Source organism: Gymnoscopelus microlampas (genome assembly GCF_963454915.1).
Source record: "Gymnoscopelus microlampas genome assembly, chromosome: 17".
Lineage (NCBI taxonomy): Eukaryota > Metazoa > Chordata > Actinopteri > Myctophiformes > Myctophidae > Gymnoscopelus > Gymnoscopelus microlampas.
The window spans coordinates 18,883,637-18,905,522 of record NC_139954.1 but is presented as its reverse complement, the minus strand read 5'-3'; the positions used below and the strand labels follow the sequence as shown (position 1 = coordinate 18,905,522).

At 41.4% G+C, this 21,886-nt stretch overlaps 1 protein-coding gene across 4 annotated transcripts in view; it reads left to right on the top strand.

Moving 5' to 3' along the window:
- The window catches only part of LOC311064591 (partitioning defective 3 homolog B-like), a 308,896-nt gene that overhangs the window by 29,236 nt on the left and 257,774 nt on the right, over window positions 1–21,886 (top strand). For all 4 annotated transcript variants that reach the window (XM_084084456.1, XM_084084457.1, XM_084084458.1 and 1 more), the window contains exons 4-8: window positions 707–832; window positions 12,823–13,087; window positions 15,546–15,654; window positions 19,245–19,384; window positions 20,301–20,429. In XM_084084456.1, the coding sequence (XP_083940582.1) occupies window positions 707–832; window positions 12,823–13,087; window positions 15,546–15,654; window positions 19,245–19,384; window positions 20,301–20,429 (769 nt within the window). The remainder of the gene's footprint in view (window positions 1–706; window positions 833–12,822; window positions 13,088–15,545; window positions 15,655–19,244; window positions 19,385–20,300; window positions 20,430–21,886) is intronic.

The window sequence follows — 21,886 nt, the reverse complement described above, 5'->3', positions numbered from 1 at the left end:
TGTATCGCAGACTGAGGATAGAAGTATCTCCTTTTTGAAAAGAGCCCCGGTGTCATTGTGTTTGTGTGAGCATTATTATGATGCTGCTACCACACTGTGACTCACACTGTCTGTTGCTACTGTATGGCTCTCGTCTCGGAATATCATCGCTTCTCAAACCTTTTTGTGCCAAGGACCTACAAATGTATGTGTGTTTGGCCCGCGGACCCCCACCTGAAAATGTTGTGTGCCAGGGACCCCCAGAAGAGTAGATATATGTAAAAAAAACTCGCATTATGTCAAACATTTTCTATATTTTTTCAAAGATTTTCAAAAATAGCAGATGTACAAGCTCGCAGCGTGACCAGGGGTCCTTGGGGGGTGGGGGGGGTTCCAGGGGGTCCCTGGCAAAAGTAGTTAATGTAGCATCACAATTTATACGTTTGTCTATTCTAAAATAGCTCACAGCGCATGACTTCGTACTGCACTGCAAGCTTGTACATGTGTTATTTTGGAAGATTCTTTGGAAACCGTTGAATCATTTTTAAGGTTATTCAAAGTTTAAAGTTTTTTTTTTTTTAACATACATCTTCTCTTCTGGGGGGGTCCTTGGCACAAAATATTTTCAGATGGGGGTTAATGCCATGAAATTGTTTGAGAACTACTGATGTATGTATGCAACATACAGTATGAATGATGTCTCTCTCTCTCTCTCTCTCCCCTCCAGGTCTCTGGGTCTGTACATCCGTGGGGTGGAGGAGGAGAGTCGCTCCAAGAAGGAGGGATTGTTCCAGGAGGAGGAGTGTATCGTCAAGATCAACCTCACTGACCTCATGGACAAGACCTTCAGCCAGTGAGTGGCACTGTGTGTGTGTGTGTGTGTGTGTGTGTGTGTGTGTGTGTGTGTGTGTGTGTGTGTGTGTGTGTGTGTGTGTGTGTGTGTGTGTGTGTGTGTGTGTGTGTGTGTGTGTGTGTGTGTGTGTGTGTGTGTGTGTGTGTGTGTGTGTGTGTGTGTGTGTGTGTGTGCTAGTGAGTGTGGGGCTAGCTACTACCTACACTTCCTTACTCATCCTAACCTCTAGGATGAGTAAAGGGAGTTTGGGGTCAAAAGTCCATAAAATATGTCTGAAATAGACCCGGTCACTAGTACCAAACATGTACATTGTAAATATAGCAGATTTAATAAAGGTGAAGGTGAATACAAAATAGCAACTTTAAAAGTACATGTTACTAACTACATTTGTGACCAGTGACTGTAATTTTTTTATAATCCATTGACCCATTAAAACCGGGACAGCATCTGTATCATTTTTGATTTTAGCATTGGCTTTTCAAAAATAGCAGATATACACTGTATACTTTGTGCCGCGCTGCGAGCTTGTACATCTGCTATTTTTGAAAAATCTTGAAAGTGTTTATGAATGAAAGATTATGAATAATTTTATATATTCTAATACAAATCTTTTCCTCTTGGGGGTCCCTGGCACAACACCTTTTCTGATGGCCAAATATATATATCAATTTGGGGGTCCCTGGCACTTGGAACTATTGATTTAGAAGGCATTTTGTAGAATCGGCCTCAAGATCTTAATTGGGTAATCATCAAAAATGAACGCCCTACTTGATCATACTACAGCGTCACACAAAATCATCATAAGTAGCAGATAGCTTGTAGATCGGCTTCTTTTGCTGAATTTGAATCCTGAAAATGAACAGTTTTGAACGTGTGAGGTTTCCCGCTCGACAGAGAAGAAATCCTACATCAGTCAGGTCCGACAGTGTGTGGGCGCATGTCTGCACCCAAACCTTTTGAAGTCCAGCACAACTGCTGTTTCCCCCCCTCTCTCTCTCTCCCTCTCCCCCCTCTCTCTCTTTCTCTCTCTCTCTCTCTCTCTCTCTCTCTCTCTCTCTCTCTCTCTCTCTCTCTCTCTCTCTCTCTCTCTCTCTCCTCTGTCCGTTTCACTCTCTGTTCATTGTCAGACAGGCTTATCTTCAGCATTGTCCTGACATCACAGGCAAAAGCGGAACAGACAGTTAACAGATGTTTGGAGAGCATAGTGTGTGTGTGTGTTTGAGCCACCTATTGTGCATCCGGTCGACTCATCTCGTCTCATCAAAGGGAATATTTGTCCGTAGAGATCTCTTTTTATTTATTTATTTATTTATTTTCTTTTGAGAGAGCAGATGAGTCACACAATACAGGTCGTACAGTATCACGCCTCACTGGGCCTCGCTCATTGCCCCTCGACAAATGGGAGAATGAGCCGAGATACATTACAATGACATTAGAAGCGGGTTGTGTGTGTGTGAAATCCTCACCCTGATCACAACGGCCCGGGCAGTTAGAAACATCTGTTAACCCATTAAGACCGGGAACGCATCTGTGTAACCACTTTAACCATTATTTTTTATACTTTTATAAGTGCAAATATTTGAATATATATATTTTTCAAAGGGAACACTTTTGACTCAAATCCTTTTTTCTGGCGGGTCCCTGGAACAAAATATTTTCAGATGGGGGTCTGCAGCCAAATACATATAATTTTGGGGGTCCTTGACATGAAAAAGGTTTTAAGCACCACTGATATATACTGTAGCAACATACGTTTTTCAGAAAAAAATGTAAGGATTTAGAAGACATTTGTAGAAGATTGTAACATTTTTCAAAAATAGCAGATATACAAGCTCGTAGCGCGGCACTCGGTGCCGCGCTACGAGCTTGCATATCTGCTGTTTTTTAATAGCCGTGGAAATCTAAAAATGATACACGTTACACGTTCCCGGCCTCAATGGGTTAAAGCCATCGCCGTAGATTATGGTGGCCTAAGTAGCCAGCCCCGTTCATGGGATTAGCGTTCGTCTGTGAATGTCATAATGATTATAGTAACATTACAATGTCAATACGTACCGTACAATAGCCGCGGTCCAGCTGTGACTGTCGTAATAGGATTATGCTGTATCGGAGGTGGGTGATCCCCTGCTGTAGGTAAATGGATTAGTACTGGAGAGGCTGGCACCCTATTGTTCAAAGACTACAGCTTTTGGACACACGCAGGACGCAACACATGTAACTCGCGTACACAAGCGTACACGCATATGCCTACTATACACAAATAGACCACGGCTGAGCTGCTGGTCACAATTACAATATTGAATTCGGAACACGCTGCCCTTGGGTTCAGGGCTTGGGCAAGGTAAAGAACACGCACGCGCACGCATACACACGCACTCACACACACACACACACACACACACACACACACAAAGGCGTTCCAACATGGCAGGTATATAGAGATAGCTTGGTCCAGGACAATATGTGTCAGTAGGCTGCCGTAAGTAGACTAATCCTGACGCCCACCATGTCCAAACACACACACACACACGCGCACACACACGCACACACCCCTCTATTGTCCCTGCATGGCAGACGTACATTACATTACATTACAGTCATTTAGCAGACGCTTTTATCCAACGTATTGAGACACCGTAAATGTTTACGGTTCCTCAACCACCACACACATGCATCATACACTGTATGCAAGCTTGACCGAACGCAATATTATTCTTACACCTCGGTCTTGAGGTTGATGTCCAGGATTTAGTTCCCACTAGGCCGAGGGAGAAATGCCACTTGAATTTTCAAATCAGCCTCATGGTGGCGCTATAACAGGCCCATTCGTGTTTTTACCTATAACTGCACCGATCTGTGTAAAACTTTGTATGTTTACTCCCTAGAGGCCAAGGAAAACCTTTGCCGTGCATTTTTCACATCTGTCTTTTATAGCGCCACCAGGAGGCAGACTTATGTAAAACTCATTTTTTGATATTACTCCTTCAGATTTTATCCAAATTTCAGGCAAATCGGTACACATGATCTCTATAGTCACGAGATAAAGACGGATCTGTTTGATTTTTCATATTCCATCCTGATTGGCTAAGATTGACATCTAAAGTTTGCCGTAAACCATGAACGCAGTGTCCGATTGCGGTGAAACTTTGCACGCACATTCGCACTACTTTGAGGAACGAATGCCACCCTTTTAACATTGCTCATTATAGCGCCACCAGGAGGCCAATTCTGCTTTTCATATTACTCCCACAAATTTTGTCCAAACATCACGCAAATCTGTATATATTATCTCTACTAGACCATACCCGGTGAAGGGCGCCCTTCACCATACCCGGTGAAGGGCGCGCGTCCCCTCGTATATATATAAAAATTTGCTATATAAAAGAGCAAAATAGGCTTGCTATTTTCTGTTGCCCTGCAGCAGGCTTGAGTATATTTTTGATGGCATTTTACACCACTAACAACATTAATCAGAGAATCACACGTCTTTGTCACAACTCGTGTTTTGTCTTTTTGTACCAACACAGTACAAAGTACTGGACACACAGATGACACACAGGTCATAGATGACTCAGGTCATAAACCTGGAAATACAGGAAAATAAACATTGTATTACCATATATTCATAGCATATATGATTCACAATTAAACAGCAGGTAATGTAGCACAGTCTATCACAGTAGAACCGAAATAGCAGAAAATGACTACAATACCCATGAGGCATTCTGAACCATGAGCCAACAACGCGTCGCCCCAGCTACCATTAAGTTACAGTGTCCAAGTTACAATACACAAAATACACCAAAATAATACTTTTCAATGGACTACTTGGGTAGCACTGATAATATTAACCACAGTAAGGTTCATAAAGTGTGTTGATGAAACGTTTACATTGTTGATTAAGTCACGATGACGACGTTAGCATTAGCGTTAGCCGCATGCTAGCGCCAAACGTCCGTTAGCTTAGCATCACGCTAACGGCTCATAGTAACTTGGTTTGGCTAATAAACATTAATCCCAACTAACGCCAACACAGTAATGGATGTAAACATACACAGACATGCTTTGGACATTATTATCAGGTTGCATGTTGGTGGTATGGGGTTCGTTTGGTTTGGCCTCGTTTTCATAGACCTCGTTGCTTGTTTCTCTCGCGAAACCTGTGGCCATGTTTCCCATTGAACCCGGAAAAAAACCCTACGTCCGCTGCCACTACTGCTCCCGGTTTGGCTACAATGGGAAACATGGCCACAGGCTGACTAAATAAGCGATTTAAACGGGTAGTTTCGCTGGCGACCTAAAATATTATGCAGCCGACCAAACCTTAAACATCCGTGCGGTTTAGAATCTACCATTAGTTTTGGGATACGATGTATACAAAAGGGTAAACAGCGGAGCCTTGGCGGACGTTCGCCCGATCCTGGAAGAGAACGACATAGAACCGTTCTTTATGGAGCTAATGTGCATCGTGTGTGGGGAAACAAATCTGGAGTGTTTACTTTCCACAGCAGAGAGTGGGCGGGGTCTATGGTGTAGAGTCGGTGTTGCCATGTCCGCCGATTGTAAGCGCTTTAGGGCCAATGTTGGTGTTATAGGGTTCGTTTGGTTTGGCCTCGTTTTCATAGACCTCGCTGCTTGTTTCTCTCGCGAAACCTGGCACACAACGACGCATGCGCAGTTTGATCGGAGACCCAAGACCCCATCCACCCACCCACCCACCGTCAGCTTACTAGAATTATAGTAGGATAGTCAAGTGATCGGAGCACTTTTTCTAGTTTTCATTGAAATTGTGCCGGGGTCATTATACAGTGTCAGTAAGTATAAACGATGCATAACACTTACGTTTTCAAGTTCTGAAAATGGGTCCTGCCGTTCCTATTTCATTACAAAGAGCTTATTGTGCATCGTGGACAAGTAAACACCAGTGGAGTTCTCCTCCCAGTATTGACCTGTTCCACAGTAATAATTAGTCCAAACACAGCACACGCAGGATGAAAGCTGACAATTAGCACTTCATTACAGCATTATGGGGTGGAAGTGATACTGTACTTCAGCAGACCATTAGTTGGGATTAGATTATTCTTCACTTATTAAGAGAATTAGAGCGACGGCTGTACATTAAAGCTTACATTACGGGTCATCTGGGGGAACACAAAAATCAATGGAAAACTTGATAAAGTATATTAAAACCTCAATTTATTTATTTTTCAATCATTTTTCAATCTACAGAAGTGTGTCAGTGTGCGCCAAGAGTGCTCAATTGTGTCTTTATGAGATTTGGTCTCAGGGTGAGACATGAGTAAGTCAAAATGTATGCCCTGAGGTTGAAGAAAAATAAGGTTTGGTCAGAAAGGATAAAGTCTGGGGCTGCGTCAACCATAATCATTGCAACGTCCCTCGTTCAAAAAAACCTTTCTGAAAACATAATCAAATTTAACCATCGAGCCCTAGTTCATATTTTGTCTTATTATGGTGCCGTGTGGTGAAAATATCCTATCTGCAAGCTCACAGTGCATTGCACCATGACACGTTGAGCTTGTAGACCTGCTGTTTTTGCAAAAAAAAAACCTTGTTTATGTTTAGCCTTTTATGGCATGCCATAAATATAGGATGCCAGGTTTAAAGTGGTAAAAAAAAAGGCCCAAGTCTGACCAATACAAAATGAACCATTTTGATATGAAAGCCAGAAATATAAAAGCCATACCATGAATATGAGTTACAGTGCATGCATAGGATTTATTTGACATTATGCCATTGTTTTGAAAAACAAACAAACAAAATGGAATCCCCTGCAGATCATTTTAGCATGTACAACTGACTGTGATCCTGGTGCGTTATCCCATTAAAACCTGAGGCCCATTCTAAATCCGTTTTTCACAGTTTTCTGAAAAAGGTATGTTTCTAAATCAGTGGTGCTCAAACCTTTTCATGTTAAGGCCCCCCAAAAGAATATGTAATTGGCCACCCCCCCCCCCCCCCCCCCCCCCATCTCAATTTATTGTGTTCCATGGACCCCCAGAAGTAAAGATTGGAGTAAAAAAATCTTTAAAATAATATATATATTCAACAATTTGCACAAATTGTCACGATTTTTCAAAAATAGCAGATCTACAAGCTCGTAGCGCGGCACTCGGTGCCGCGCTATGAGCTTGTAGATCTGCTATTTTTGAATAGCCCAAAGAAATCTTAAAATGACACACAGATGCGTTCCCGGTTTTAATGGTTTAAGTCACGCTGCATACTGCTGCGGAACTCAAAAACACCCACGGTATCTACCTAACAAGAGCTACCGCCCTAATTGAGTCTCTGCTTACCAGAATATGGTATTCGTAATAGATATAACAGGAATGCAGGGGAAAACAATAGGCCCGTAATGCAATAGAGACGTTCTAACAAACCTGATTTCCTCCCCTTGATTGCCGGGTTGAATAATGAGGCGGAGAGTTGGAGAACTCTGTTATTTTATCAGCAGAGTCATTATCTCCGCGCGGAACTGTTTTTCAAAGCATTCGTGATACATATATACCTTCCTCGACTTAGTCTCGGGTTACGAGAATATCATAATTGTGATATATCAAATAATAACGCAAGAGAAGGAAACAAAAGGAGCCTAATCCAATCTAATTTAACCCATTAAGACCGGGAACGCATCTGTGTCATTTTTATTTTATTTCTTTGGGCTATTCAAAAATAGCAGATCTACAAGCTCATAGCGCGGCACCGAGTGCCGCGCTATGAGCTTGTATATCTGCAATTTTTTTTTAATCGTGAACATTTTGTGCAAATCTTTGAATATATACATATATTTTTTTTAAGCGAATATTTTTTAACTCAAATCTTTGCTTCTGGGGGATTCTACAAATGTCTTCTAAATCCAGTTTTTTGAGAAAAAAAAAACGTATGTTTCTCTAATATCAGTGGTTCTCAAACCTTTTTCACGTCAAGGACCCCCAAAATTATATGTATTTGGCCGTCGAGCCCCATCTCAAAATAGTTTGTTCCAGGGACCCGCAGAAGCAAAGATTTGAGTTACAAATGTCCCCTTTAAAGAAATACACATATTGAAATATTTGCACAAAATTAATATTCGCGATTTTTCAAAAATAGCAGATCTACAAGCTCATAGCGCGGCACTCGGTGCCGCGCTATGAGCTTGTAGATCTGCTATTTTTGAATAGCCCAAAAGTATAAAATGATGGATGAAGCGGTTACACGGATGCGTCCCCGGTTTGAATGCGTTAAGGAAACCCGATTTTCTCTGTTGGTTAGCGGAGGTGAGTGATGGCGCGCGTTGATCGTCACTGACAACGGCAGTCCCTTCTAACTCACTTAGCACCGGGGGGAAAGAAGAATGTGATGGAGATGTGAGAGTCATCTCCATCAGATTCTTTTCAGAGTCGTCTCTCTTCTAGAGATCGTAGATTCTGATTGAAGCGCCCGCCCCAAACAGGTGTCAGGGAGGCTAATATTGTTTCCGTTAGGAGGTGGGTGGTGTGGGTGGTAAGGGAGCGCTTGTTTTCGCTGTGTCCTATCAGGGCCGGACGCCGCCCTGTCCTGGAAATACAGAATTATCCTTAACCCTTTTAAGACCAGGAACGCATCTCATTTTAGACTTTTCAAAAATAGCAGATATACAAGCTCATAGCGCGGCACCGAGTGCCGCGCTATGAGTTTGTAGATCTGCTATTTGTTTTGTTCCAGGGACCCCCCAGAAGCAAAGATTTGAGTTACAAATGTTTGCTTTAAAAATATATATATATTCAAAGATTTGCACACATTTTCAGGATTTTTCAAAAAATAGCAGATCTACGAGCTCATAGTGTGGCACTCGGTGCCGCGCTATGAGCTTGTATATCTGCTATTTTTGAATAGCCCAAAGAAATCTAAAATGACAGAGACGCGTTCCCGGGTTGAATGGGTTAATAAAATCCAGCAATCGAAGACATTCTATCAGCAATAATTTGACGGATACCGCTACTGTCGTTAGCTTAGCCACCTTATCAGTCATGGAGATATTGAACAGTTAAAACCAAATTTTGCTTTATTATGTTACTATTATTGTGTGTGCATTATAATGTGAAGGATAATCAGCCAGATGTCCTGTGCTTCCTTTACTAATGTAATTGCACAGGACATGAGTAAGTAGTGTCATTTAAACAACATGTATGACTGTATATAGATTAGCACCCGTGGCATTTGTCGTTGCCTGAGAATACACAACCGAGGGCAGGCATATCAAAGCAAAGCAAAGGTTGGATGCTGTGCCTGTGGCGTTGGTTGTCTTATTCTATTCACAAAGGCAAACAAAAGAAAATAGTCTTTGATCAACACTTTAATTTACCAAATACGTTAACATTATTGTCAACAAGGCATATAACTCAAATCGGTTTAGAACAGTACTGTTTTTACTTCATGTCTTGCTTAACCCATTAAGACCGGGAACGCATCTGTGTAACCACTTTAACCATTATTTTATACCTTGGCTATTCAAAAATAGCAGCTCTACAAGCTCATAGCGCGGCACCGAGTGCCGCGCTATGAGCTTGTAGATTTGCTATTTTTGAAAAATCTTGAAAATGTGTGCAAATCTTGGACATATATATTTTTGAAAGCGAAAATATTTTACTCAAATCTTTGCTTCTGGGGGTCCCTGGCACAACGTATTTTGATATGGGGGTCCGCGGCCAAATATATATAAGTTTGGGGGTCCTTGACATGAAACAGTTTGAGAACCACTGATTATAGCAACATACGTTTTTTCAAAAAACTCTTCGGATTTAGAAGACATTAGTAGAATCCCCAGAAGCAAAGATTTGAGTTACAAAATGTTCACTTTGAAAAAAATATGTATTCAAAGATTTGCACAAATCTTCATGATTTTTCAAAACTAGCAGATCTACAAGCTCACTCTGTGCCGCGCTATGAGCTTGTATATCTGCTATTTTTGAAAATGACAGATGCTTTCCCGGTCTTAATGGGTTAAGTAAATCAACATGAATGCAGTGATATGGTATAAACAATAATTTGTTTTCTTAACAGTGTAATTAGAATCATAGTTTAATGTCAGATAATGAGGTTTTTTATTGAACGTAATAAATACATTTGCAGACCTACTCTCTCAACAAGGAAGTTGTTCATATCAGTTTTTAACAGTGACTATTGCTTAAATGAATCAACATTAATAAAAACCATTAATGTCTTAATTACTGAACAGTATAATTGGAACATGAATCCAATACCCTCACACGCCTGTACTTCCATCAAATCAGTTTATGCATAAAACACATTTAAATAAAAAAACAGAACCGTTGACCAAAGTGCTGCACAATAAATACAAGTGTAATCACTTAACGTTGGTTTTACATTCTGATTAAATAGCTTTGTGGCTAAAGAAGAACTTGAACAACATTAACCCATTAAGACCTGAGGCCGATTTCACAAAATGTCTTCTAAATCCTAACAGTTTTCTGAAACACTTATGTTGCTATAATATCAGTGGTTCTCAAACATGTCAAGGACCCCCAAAATTATAAGTATTTGCCCACGGACCCCCATCTCAAAAATATTTAGTTCCAAGGACCCCCAGAAGCAAAGATTTGAGTTACAAATGTTCGCTTTAAAAAAAAAATATATATATATATATATATATTCAAATACATTTTCATGATTTTTCAAAAAATAGCAGATCTACAAGCTCATAGCGCTGCACCCGGTGCCGTATATCTGCTATTTTTGAATAGCCAAAGTATACAGTAATGGTTAAAGTGGTTAAAGGTTTCATGACATTCACATTTACAAAACGTTAAAAGTATTTTTCATGGTCCTTAAAACGTGTAGTAAAAGGTTTTAACTGAGAAATCCACTCCAGTGAGCCCAAGTGAGTTTTTTTTCTCTCTGTTTTCTAAGGCCTTTTCAGCTGCAATGAAAACAATACTATTTGCCTGCGGGTGTCGCTGTTGAGGGATTTTGCCTGTCAATCATCACCTTTGCTCCGCCCCCGCCAAAAGGAGAAGGATAGGGGAGGGGCGGGGAGGAGAAGGGGCGGGATTAATGGACTGTGACATCAAAGTCCAGGGCCCAATCCTAGCACTTCTTTTAGCCTAATTATTCAGAAAACCCCATACCACAGAAAATCCACTGAACGTTCAAAGTTCAGTTTTTTGGGGTATAATTGAGGTCATAAAACAAAACAAAAAAACTAAAAGAAAAAAAAAAGAAAATGAATGTCATGAAACCTTTCAGATCTAAAATGACAGATGTGTTCCCGGTCTTAATGGGTTAACCCATTAAGACCGGGAACTGTGTCATTTTTAGATTTGAGCTAAAAAGCATTATTTTACACTTTTGGCTATTCAAAAATAGCAGATATACAAGCTCATAGCGCGGCACCGAGTGCCGCGCTATGAGCTTGTAGATCTGCCATTTTTGAAAAATTGTGAAAATGTGTGCAAATCTTTGAATATATTTTGTTTTAAAGCGAACATTTTTAACTGAAATCTTTGCTTCTGGGGGTCCCTGGAACAAAATATTTTGATGGGGGTCCGTGGCCAAATACATATCATTTTGGGGGTCCTTGACATGAAAAAGATTGAGCACCACTGATATAGAAACATACGTTTTTCAGAATACAGTTGAGATTTAGGAGACATGTAGAATCGGCTTCAGGTCTCAATGGGTTAATGGGTTAAAAGAGTACACGCTGTAGGCATATTCCCCGGTGAATGAAAAAAGTAAATCCCGCAGGAATGCTGACCAACTAGTGTGGGCAGGGAGATGGCTGAGAACACAGCAGGTGTTGTTGGCAGGACAGTGGGTGTTTACAGACTGCTATAGGCATACTGACTGACAGGAGGTCTCTGTTGCTCTATTGGTGTTGTGTAGCGTATGCCCTGATTTATACTTAGTCGCGTGCCATGTCGTGCAAACCAAAAAACATCTGATCTACAAGGCCATGTGCGACACCGGTGTGGAAGTACAAATCCAGGCCTACAAGTCCCCTCTAAATCAGTAGTTCTCAAACTTTGTCGTGCCAAGGACCCCCGAATTGATATATATTTGGCCGCGGACCCCCATATGATTTTTTTTTTGAGCCAGGGACCCCCCAGAAGAGAAGATTTGTGTTAAAAAAAATCAAAATTATTCAACATTTTTCAAACACTTTCAAGATTTTTCAAACATGTTAAAACATAGCAGATGTACGAGCTTCTATATCTGATATTTTTAAGTAGCCACGGCAGCACATTTAGCTGGGGACCCCCTGGAACCCCTCCAAGGACCCTTGGGGACCCCACTTGGGTTGACAAACCCATCGCTCTTGTTGTCACGCAGCCATTCTGTCGAGCAACAAGGTCGCTTGTGGAGACGGTTCAAAGCAGCTTACCAGCTGCGCTAATTGGTCAGCTGGCGTATATATAAACCCTTTGGGAAGATGCTTCTTTAGCTTGTGGTGATTGGTCAGCTGCCATATCAGCCCTGGGGGTTATATATAGCAGTCCTTTTATCACTCACTCCACACCCAGGTCAAAGAAGGCTGGGTATGTGACAAATATATGTATATTATATATAATTTATCAAATAGAATTAGCTATGTATAGAGAGATATAATATAAATGTTATATCTCTCTATACATAGCTTCATACCACATTTCATGCCATTTAAAGTGAGCTTCACGTTGCTTCTGTTTGATTATTTGTTTCTGCCGCCCAAATTATATATCATTCAGTAATTAGCCTGTTACCGGTAATTACTATACCAGGGAAATGTATAATTTGAGCACTGCAATGACATGAACTGTACATAGAGCTAATATGAATTATAATAGAGTAAATAGTCATTAGAATTGAAGTTCAGTACCATTTGTTGGATTACTTTAATGTACCGGAAGAGCAACATTTAATATCCTTTAAACAAAACCTTTCACTCTAAAACCTATTACCTCTAGTTTTGTCTGTCTAACCCTCTCCCACCCGAACCCCCCCCTCCCTTCCAGGGCCCAGGAACTGTTCCGACAGGCAATGCGCTCCCCAGTCGTCCGTTTGGAAGTAGTTCCTGCCGCCAACAGGGAACGATACGAGAGGAGCCTGATTGGTCAGCTCTTCATCAGTAACCCCGCCCCTCCCGACAGCAGTCCACGAATCCCCAAGACCACCAAAGAGCCACCGCCGCCTGTCAAAGCCAAACCCGCTTTCAAACCCTCCGAGAATCCAGCCATGCGATTGGCTGAGGACACTGCCACTCTGGAAGCTGCTGTCAGTGTGAGTTGTTGCGTTCGTCTATCAGGCCCTCAAAAAGTGCTGCATATACACTGTATGAATACAGTATGTTAACCAAAATGTATAATACAGAATACAAATATTATAAGACAGAATAAAACAAGGCAATAACAATCTTATAAGAAGTCATTATTTCCGAAAAAGAGAGCTCTCACTATGCTAGGAACATTAGTTTTTGTCATATAAAGGGCCAAAACAAAAATGTTATGCATAACAAAGATGTGTGGTGGGGTGATGGGGGACAGAATTTCCTATTTGTATTTTATGTCATTTTTAAGGTCTTTTTGAGGCAAGTACAACTTGATAACATTATGACTATGCAGACATTGTGGAAACGCTGTTTCTGAAAAACGTATGTTTCTATATCAGTGGTGCTCAAACTTTTTCATGTCAAGGACCCCCAAAATTATATGTATTTGGCCGCGGACCCCCATCAAAATATTTTGTTCCAGGGACCCCCAGAAGCAAAGATTTGAGTTACAAATGTTCGCTCTAAAAATATATATATTCAAAGATTTGCACACATTTTCACGAATTTTCAAAAATAGCAGATCTACAAGCTCATAGCGCGGCACTCGGTGCCGCGCTATGAGCTTGTATATCTGCTATTTTTGAATAGCCCAAAGTGTAAAATAATGCTTTTTAGCTCAACTCTAAAAATGACACAGTTCCAGGTCTTAATGGGTTAAAAGTACAACGAAGAACATTTAAGGCCTTTGCAGACAGCCAGGGTGCGATTCTTCTCACGGAAAAAAACGGACAATATAATTTTTTTAAATGAACACATGGTTCTCTATGACCTCATGCACAGCGGCTCCGAATTAGCCGTGCGGCAAGTGGCTGCGGCGATGCGGTTTTTTTCCAATCGAACCCAGTTCGATTCGTGCGTCTTTTCGCACGCGGTAAAAACTGATTGACTAAATCGCACCGTGTCTGCAAAGGCCTTTACAGTTCGCAGAAACCTTTTTTTTTACTATAGTGAACAAACCATTTAACCCATTAAGACCTGGAACTCTGTCATTTTTAGATTTGAGCTAAAAAGCATTATTTTACACTTTGGGCTATTCAAAAATAGCAGATATACAAGCTCGTAGCGCGGCACCGAGTGCCGCGCTACGAGCTTGTAGATCTGCTATTTTTTAAAAATCGTGAAAATGTGTGCAAATCTTTGAAATATATATATTTTTAAAGCGAACATTTTTAACTCAAATCTTTGCTTCTGGGGGGTCCCTGGAACACAATATTTTGATGGGGGTCCGCGGCCAAATACATATCATTTTGGGGGTCCTTGACATGAAAAAGATTGAGCACCACTGACATAGAAACATACATTTTTCAGAAAACTGTTGAGATTTAGTAGACATGTAGAATCGGCTTCAGGTCTCAATGGGTTAAATTCCTTTCCTTCCAGATATCGCCCGTATCCAATTATATGATCTATTTATATGACTATTTCAATGATAATCAGGTGTAGCACACAGAGAACATCACCGGTGATAGGCTGTTCCATGCTGTCTTCTTTTGGTCACAAAAATAAGCAGCATCACCATGGTGACATGCCCAAAACGTTCAAAAGATCAGCTGGCACAGTTACTTAGCAACAGCTATGATGCAAAGCTAGTGAATCTAATATGGCTGACAATTTGACGTGTTCCAACTGTTTATCCCCTGTGCTCTGAACCCGCGGAAAGCACAGTTTTAGGGACGTGATTGATGTTTCATAAACCTAAGGGTCAGGACCCTGAGTGAGTCACAGGCGTGTGTTCTTGTCAGGATCCCTTATTAAAAATGTTAAAGGTATTGAGTTGACAACAAACCTGTCTTATCCGTGGTGAGAAATCCAAGTGATAACAGCACACTTTCCAGAGGTGGAAAAAAGTACTCTAATGTTTTACCTAAGTAAAAGTATCAATACTGCAATAAAGAAATACTCTGTTACAAGTGAAAGTCCGGAATTCAAAATGCACTTGAGTAAAAGTACAAAAGTACTGGCATCAAAATGTACTAAAGTACCTCAAGTAAAAGTACTCATTATGCAGAATGTCCCATTTTTCAAATGTATAAACATCTTTGAAAATAGCAGATCTACAGTACAAGCAGCTTGTAGATCGGCTATTTTCAAATGGCCGAAATGTATATAGGGCTGAAGTGGATAATGCATGTTTTCTAATAATAATCAAAATCTACAAAGTAATTCAAATAAGTGTAGTGGAGGAGAAGTACAATATTTGGATCCAAGATGTAGTGGAGTAGAAGTATTGGAATCGAGTATTGGAAATTGGAAATACTCAAGTAAAGTACAAATACCTCAAAATTGTACTTAAGTAATGTACTTAGTTACGTTCCACCGCTGACACTTTCTTTGCTGCTTTCCAGTGTTTTTTTCCCCACTGCTGTGAACAACCTAACCTGACCCTAACCTTACTTTGTCCAAACCCAGCCCCCCAAGGGGAGGAGTGAGAGCCCCCTGCTGAAGAAAAGCCCCGCCCTCTCCAACCTGGTGGCCAACAAGAAGGGAGGGAGGAGGCTGAGGATTGACCTGAAGAAAGGTAAAAAAGCTGTGACTCGGTCTGAAGGATGAACGCGTCTTCTTAACCCATTAAGACCGGGAACGCACCTGTGTGTCATTTTTAGGCTATTCAAAAAATAGCAGATATACAAGCTCATAGCGCGGCACCGAGTGCCGCGCTATGAGCTTGTAGATCTGCTATTTTTTTGAAAAATCCTGAAAATGTGTGCAAATCTTTTGAATATATAGTTTTTTAAAGCAAACATTTTTAACTCTGTTACAACTTTTTTTTTGGGGGGGGGGGGGGGTCCCTTGACATGATAAAGTTTGAGTTTTTAAAAACTGTTAGGATTTAGAAGACATTTGTAGAATCCCCAGAAGCAAAGATTTGAGTTAAAAAAAAAATGCTTTAAAAATATATATATTCAAAGATTTTGCACAAACTTTCACGATTTTTCAAAAATAGCCCAAATAAATCTAAAATGACACAGATGCGTTCCTGGTCTTAATGGGTTAACGTATCGTAGCTGTCGGGGTTGGAAACCTTTGTATTATATGTCCAAAACTGTTACTTTTCATAAAATGGGGGGAAAAAAGAACCTGTGCGTTCCGATGGATCCAATGTAGTTATTATTTAGGCATAAGCTCTTGTTAATACTTTTCATATTTAGAGATGGGGGGGGGGGGGGGGGTGACATGCAGCAAGAACCCACGACATGTTGTCAGACTGGATCAGCATGCATCCTACAGAAGGTGGCACCGGCCACACACACTTTTGTCCGAGAATAGCAGATCTACAAGCTCAAAACGTGTCACGTTTAGTTGTGCCGCGTTGTGAGCTTGTAGCTCTGTTAGTTTACGACGTGCAACATCATATACATTTTGTCACAAGGAAGACATAGCTACAGGATAGCGAACTAAACAAATAAAAAGTGGAAAGACTCTAATCCACGTAGTCAGGGCTGTGTTAACTTCCAAACAGAAGGAAAGAACCCCTTTGCCTTGGCACCGTTTCGTGGTGCCTCGGTTGTGCCCATGCCAAAAAGCATTTGATTTTAACCCTTTAAGACCGGCAACGCATCTGTGTCACATTAGATTTCTTTGGCTCTTCAAAAATAGAAGATCTACAAGCTCATAGAGTGCCGCGCTATGAGCTTGTAGATCTTCTATTTTTGAAAAATCTTGAACATTTTTGCAAATCTTTTAATATATATATTTTTTTAAGCGTACATTTGTAACTCAGATCTTTGCTTCTGTGGAGGTCCACGGAACAAAACATTTCGATATGAGGGTCCGCTGCCGAATACAAAATGTTTTCTAAAGAACCACCCAAAATGACATGTATTTGGCTGCGGACCCCCATCTCAAAATATGTTGTTCCAGGGACCCCCCCATGAAGCACAGAACGGAGTTAAAAATGTTCGCTTTAAAACATAATATATATTTTCAAAGATTTGCACACATTTTCCACGATAAAAAAAAAGCATTATCTACAAGCTCAAGCTTGTATATCTGCAACTTTTTTTAATAGCCAAAGAAATCTGAACATGACACAGATGCGTTCCCGGTCTTAATGGGTTAATCACTTTGAGATGATGCTGATCATGGGATTGTGTGGTTTCAACAACTCGCACGGTCAGCAGCACACAGACTTGGTGCCCATGCAGACGAGTGGAGCTGCTCTCACATCTCAAGAGTGCTCGCAAAAGAGCCAGTTCCCGGAGTTCAACCTGATATTGAATGAGGGTCATTCCCTCCTAGATATCACTTATATCTATTCTCCGCTTATTCCCTCCCTATTTTCTTCTCTGCGTTCTCCTCATTCCCTGTGGTCATTTTCTGAGATCTATCTGGTGGACCCTCTTTATCTTTCCATTTCTCTTTTGCTTCTCGCCCAGCCTAGCGCTCATTTCTTTATGGCTGTCTTGCTCCATTCTCTCTCTCTCTTCCCCTCCCTCTCTCTCTCTTTCCTCGTTCGCCTGACCCACTCCTTCCTGCGCCGCCTCTCTCTCTCTCGTTCTCTCGTTCTCTCTCTCTCTCTCTCTCTCTCTCTCTCTCTCTCTCTCTCTCTCTCTCTCTCTCTCTCTCTCTCTCTCTCTCTCTCTCTCCATCTTTCTGATTCCCTCTCTTCAGGCTCTATTAAGTCTTTATTGATCTGCTCATTTCTGCTGATATGAATTCATACTGGGCCCAAACTGCTGACTTCGCTCTGCTAAAGAGACCAGACTAAATGAAGACCATAAAACACGCAACTAGACTGTGTGTGTGTGTGTGTGTGTGTGTGTGTGTGTGTGTGTGTGTGTGTTTTCCCAGCTTTGCTGAGCATTTTAATCTCCATTGAACCTCCTTTTCCAGAACATTCACTCCTCTTTTCCACTCTGTTAAACTGGTGTTCCCTCCATTTTGACTTTCCTCCTCTCCTCCTGGTTGCCCTGCACCTGAACCCATTTGTAAAACCATCACACCTGCACACAGACTGAGCTATTGCTGAAGGGTTAACGATCCCATGTACACCATGCACGCGTGCACACAGACACACGCACGCGCGCGCGCGCGCGCACACACACACACACACACACACACACACACACACACACACACACACACACACACACACACACACACACACACACACACACACACACACACTCAGACCCATGGCGATCTCTAAGGGAATTAAATTCAGGCAGTAGCTGAGTCACTGATACAGTAGTGAACTTTTCAGGGGCACTTTAAGGGGTGTGTGTGTGTGTGTGTGTGTGTGTGTGTGTGTGTGTGTGTGTGTGTGTGTCTGGATAGCAGATTTTGGCTTTCAAAGATGAACTTTCGAGTCTGGGATGCAACTTTGGACACAGTGTGTGCGTGCTCTGGATAGCAGATCGGTGGTTTTCAAAAAAGCTTTGGAGTCAGGGATGCAACCTGGACAAAGTGTGTGTCTGTGTGAGTGAGAGATATAGAACGGGAGCAGACAGGAGAGAAGAAGGGAAAGGGTTTTCACGTGTCAGACAAAACTCAGGCAACAAAATGTCAGCACTTTTACATGAGCAGACTGGTGGAAAAAGCACTGCATTTTTTTTACTTAAGTAAAAGTATAAATACCACAATGTAGAAGTACTCTGTTACAAGTAAAAGGCCTGAGTTCAAAATGTTATGAGTAAAAAGTGCAAAAGTATTGGCATCAAAATATACTTAAAGTACCAAAAGTAAAATGATTAAAATGTTTGAAAATAGCAGATCTACATCACGATGCGTTGTGAGCTTGTAGATCGGCTATTTTCAAATAGACTATGTATAAAATAGGGCTAAAGTGGTTAATGTGTGTTTAAGTAACTAGTAACTAAATTTTTCAAGTAATTGTAGTGCAGTAGAAGTACAAGTATTGAAAATGGGAGATACTCCAGTAAAGTAAAAAATTCTCACAAGTGTACTTAAGTACAGTACTTGAGTAAATGTACTTTAAGTTACTTTACACCACTGTGCATGAGTGAGTGAAATAATTTCTCTCTTCTTTACTGTGTGTGTGTGTGTGTGCGTGTGCGTGTGCGTGTGCGTGTGCGTGTGTGTGTGTGTGTGTGTGTGTGTGTGTGTGTGTGTGTGTGTGTGTGTGTGTGTGTGTGTGTGTTTGTCTAGGTTCAGAGGGACTTGGTTTTACCGTAGTAACCAGAGATTCTTCGGTCCACGGTCCTGGTCCCATTCTGGTTAAAAACATTCTTCCCCGTGGGGCAGCAGTGAAAGATGGACGCCTGCAGTCTGGAGATCGCATACTAGAGGTACAGGACTGAGGAAGACCGCTGGTACAATTTAATGTACAGTAGAATCACGTTTTGTTAGTCATTGATTCTGTTAGCAGCTTTATGGCATTTTGCATGTTTGCTTAGCATTTGTATCTGCATTTTTAACGAGCTCAATGATTATAAACCTTTTTTAATTTCAAGTACCTCCAGTTTGGTATGCCATGGATGCCCATTTGATGTTAAAAAAATATATATATATTTTTTTATCTCTGTAAAATCCTCAGTTATTCTTCAACTCCAAGAGTGTACAAATGGAACCAAATGGATCCATAAGGGTCCATTTCGTTCCATTTGTGCACTCTCAGAGTTACCATCCCACAAGGGTCCGTTTGGACGCCTAGTGGTCCCCGGACCTGACATTGAGACCCAGTGAACTAGCTTAACAACCTGATGGAATGGACCACTATAGTCTGACAGGCACCACTGTGCACTTTACCAAGCTGCAAGGAAAGGAGCTCGTAGGAGAGGAGAGATGAAAGGAGAGGACAGCAAGGGGAAGATAAATAGACAGGGGGGTGATGGTATATAGAGCATTGGTTCTTAAAGTGGGGTCCGGGGACCCCCAGGGGTCCTTGGTGGGGTACGAGGGGGTCCCCAGCTAAATTTGTGCAAATATTTGAATAATGTTTTTCAACATTTTAACACAAATCTTTGCTTCTGTGGGTCGAGACATTTTCAGATGGGGATCCGCGGCCAAGTACATATCATTTTGGGGGTCCTAGACACGAAAGAGGGTACATCTGTGCCAATTGAGCATCTGCTGGGTGGAGCAGTAAAAGCAATTTCCCCTCCCCCGGGACCCAGCAAATACTCCTTTTCCCTTTCCAGACGAGGTTGTTAAATTAATGATTGTGGCGTGTGTGTGTGCGTGTGCATGTGCGTGCGTGTGTAGGTGAACGGTGTGGACATTGCAGGTGTGGGTCAGGAGGAGCTGGTGTGTATGCTGCGCAGCACCCGCCAGGGAGAGAGTGTGTGTCTGGTGGTCCTGAGACAGGAGGACATGTTCCTGCCCCGGGAAATGGTAAGAAGCTCACAGCTCCCTGCTGCCCCCTATAGTCCCAGCGGATCCCCAACCTTTTCTGGATCAGGGCCCACGTGAAACTCAGGGAAGCGTTCGGTGCCGTGTTAAGTGGTCAGATGGGCGGGCCGCGAGCATTTTCAGAGCATGTTTATTTGAACCCATTAAGACCCTATAGGGGCCGATTCTACAAAACGTGCCTTCTAAATCAGTAGTCTTCAAAACTTTCAAGATTTTTTTCAAAAATGTTCAAATATAGGATATGTACAAGCTCGCAGCGTGGCACGAAGTGACGCGCTGTGAGCTTGTATATCTGCTATTTTTTTATAACCAACGCTAAAAATCTCAAATGACAATGGGTTTCAATGGGTTAATGATCAATCAATCGATCGATTGTGTTCCGGGCTTGAGTCAGTGGAACTAACGTAGTATACTTTTAAGTTCTTATTTATTGGTACCACTATGGAGGTTTCAAGGTTTTAAAGAAAGAAAAAATATTTTTTTACAAATTTTAATGTGAATGTTATTCAAATCAATTCAGTTCCTTACCAATCATTTGGGGGCCCATATGCGATATCCTCACGGCCCATCAGGAAGCAGGGGAGAAAGGTTCTCTTTTTAAAAAAGAAGAAAAACTGGGGTTACGAGGGTTGTTGTTGTTTTTTTACTGCTTGGTTTGATGACATCTCACTGGATCATTTTAAGTATATTCTACCAAACATGGCAACACAGACAGTCAAAACACGTGCACTTCATACACAGTAGTGTTAGCCCATTCAATCTGGGAATGCATCGGGGGTGTCATTTTAAGATGTCTTTGGCTATTCAAAAATAGCAGATATACAAGCTCATAGCGCGGCACAAAATCTTTAAAATTTGTGCAAATCTTTGAATATATATACATATTTTTAAAGCGTTATTTTTAAAACATTTGTAACTCAAATCTTTGCTTCTGGGGTGTCCCTTGAAGAAAATATTTTACAAATGTTCGCTTAAAAAATCAATGATTTGCACAAATGTTCACGATTTTTCAAAAATAGCAGATCTATCTAGATCTAGATATAGATAGATCTGCTATTTTTGAATAGCCAAAGAAATGAGACTCGTTCCTGGATTGAATGAGTCAATTTAACTGTGAGAGAATCCATTTTCGTTACATAAATGAACACTGAGGATTTTACAGTAAAGCTCTCTCTCTCTCTCTCTCTCTCTCTCGCCCTCTCTCTCTCTCTCTCTCTCGCCCTCTCTCTCTCTCTCTCTCTCGCTCTCTCTCTCGCTCTCTCTCTCTCTCGCCCTCTCTCGCCCTTTGCTTTCCTCTAACTCCTCTAACTTCTGACATCTCGGTCCAACCAACAGGCTTGCCTGGAAGATGCACGCCTCAGCAGCTTATAGGAAGCCTCCGTTTTTATAGAGACATGAACTCGGCAACCAATCACGGTTGCCCTTTCTGTAAAATGCTT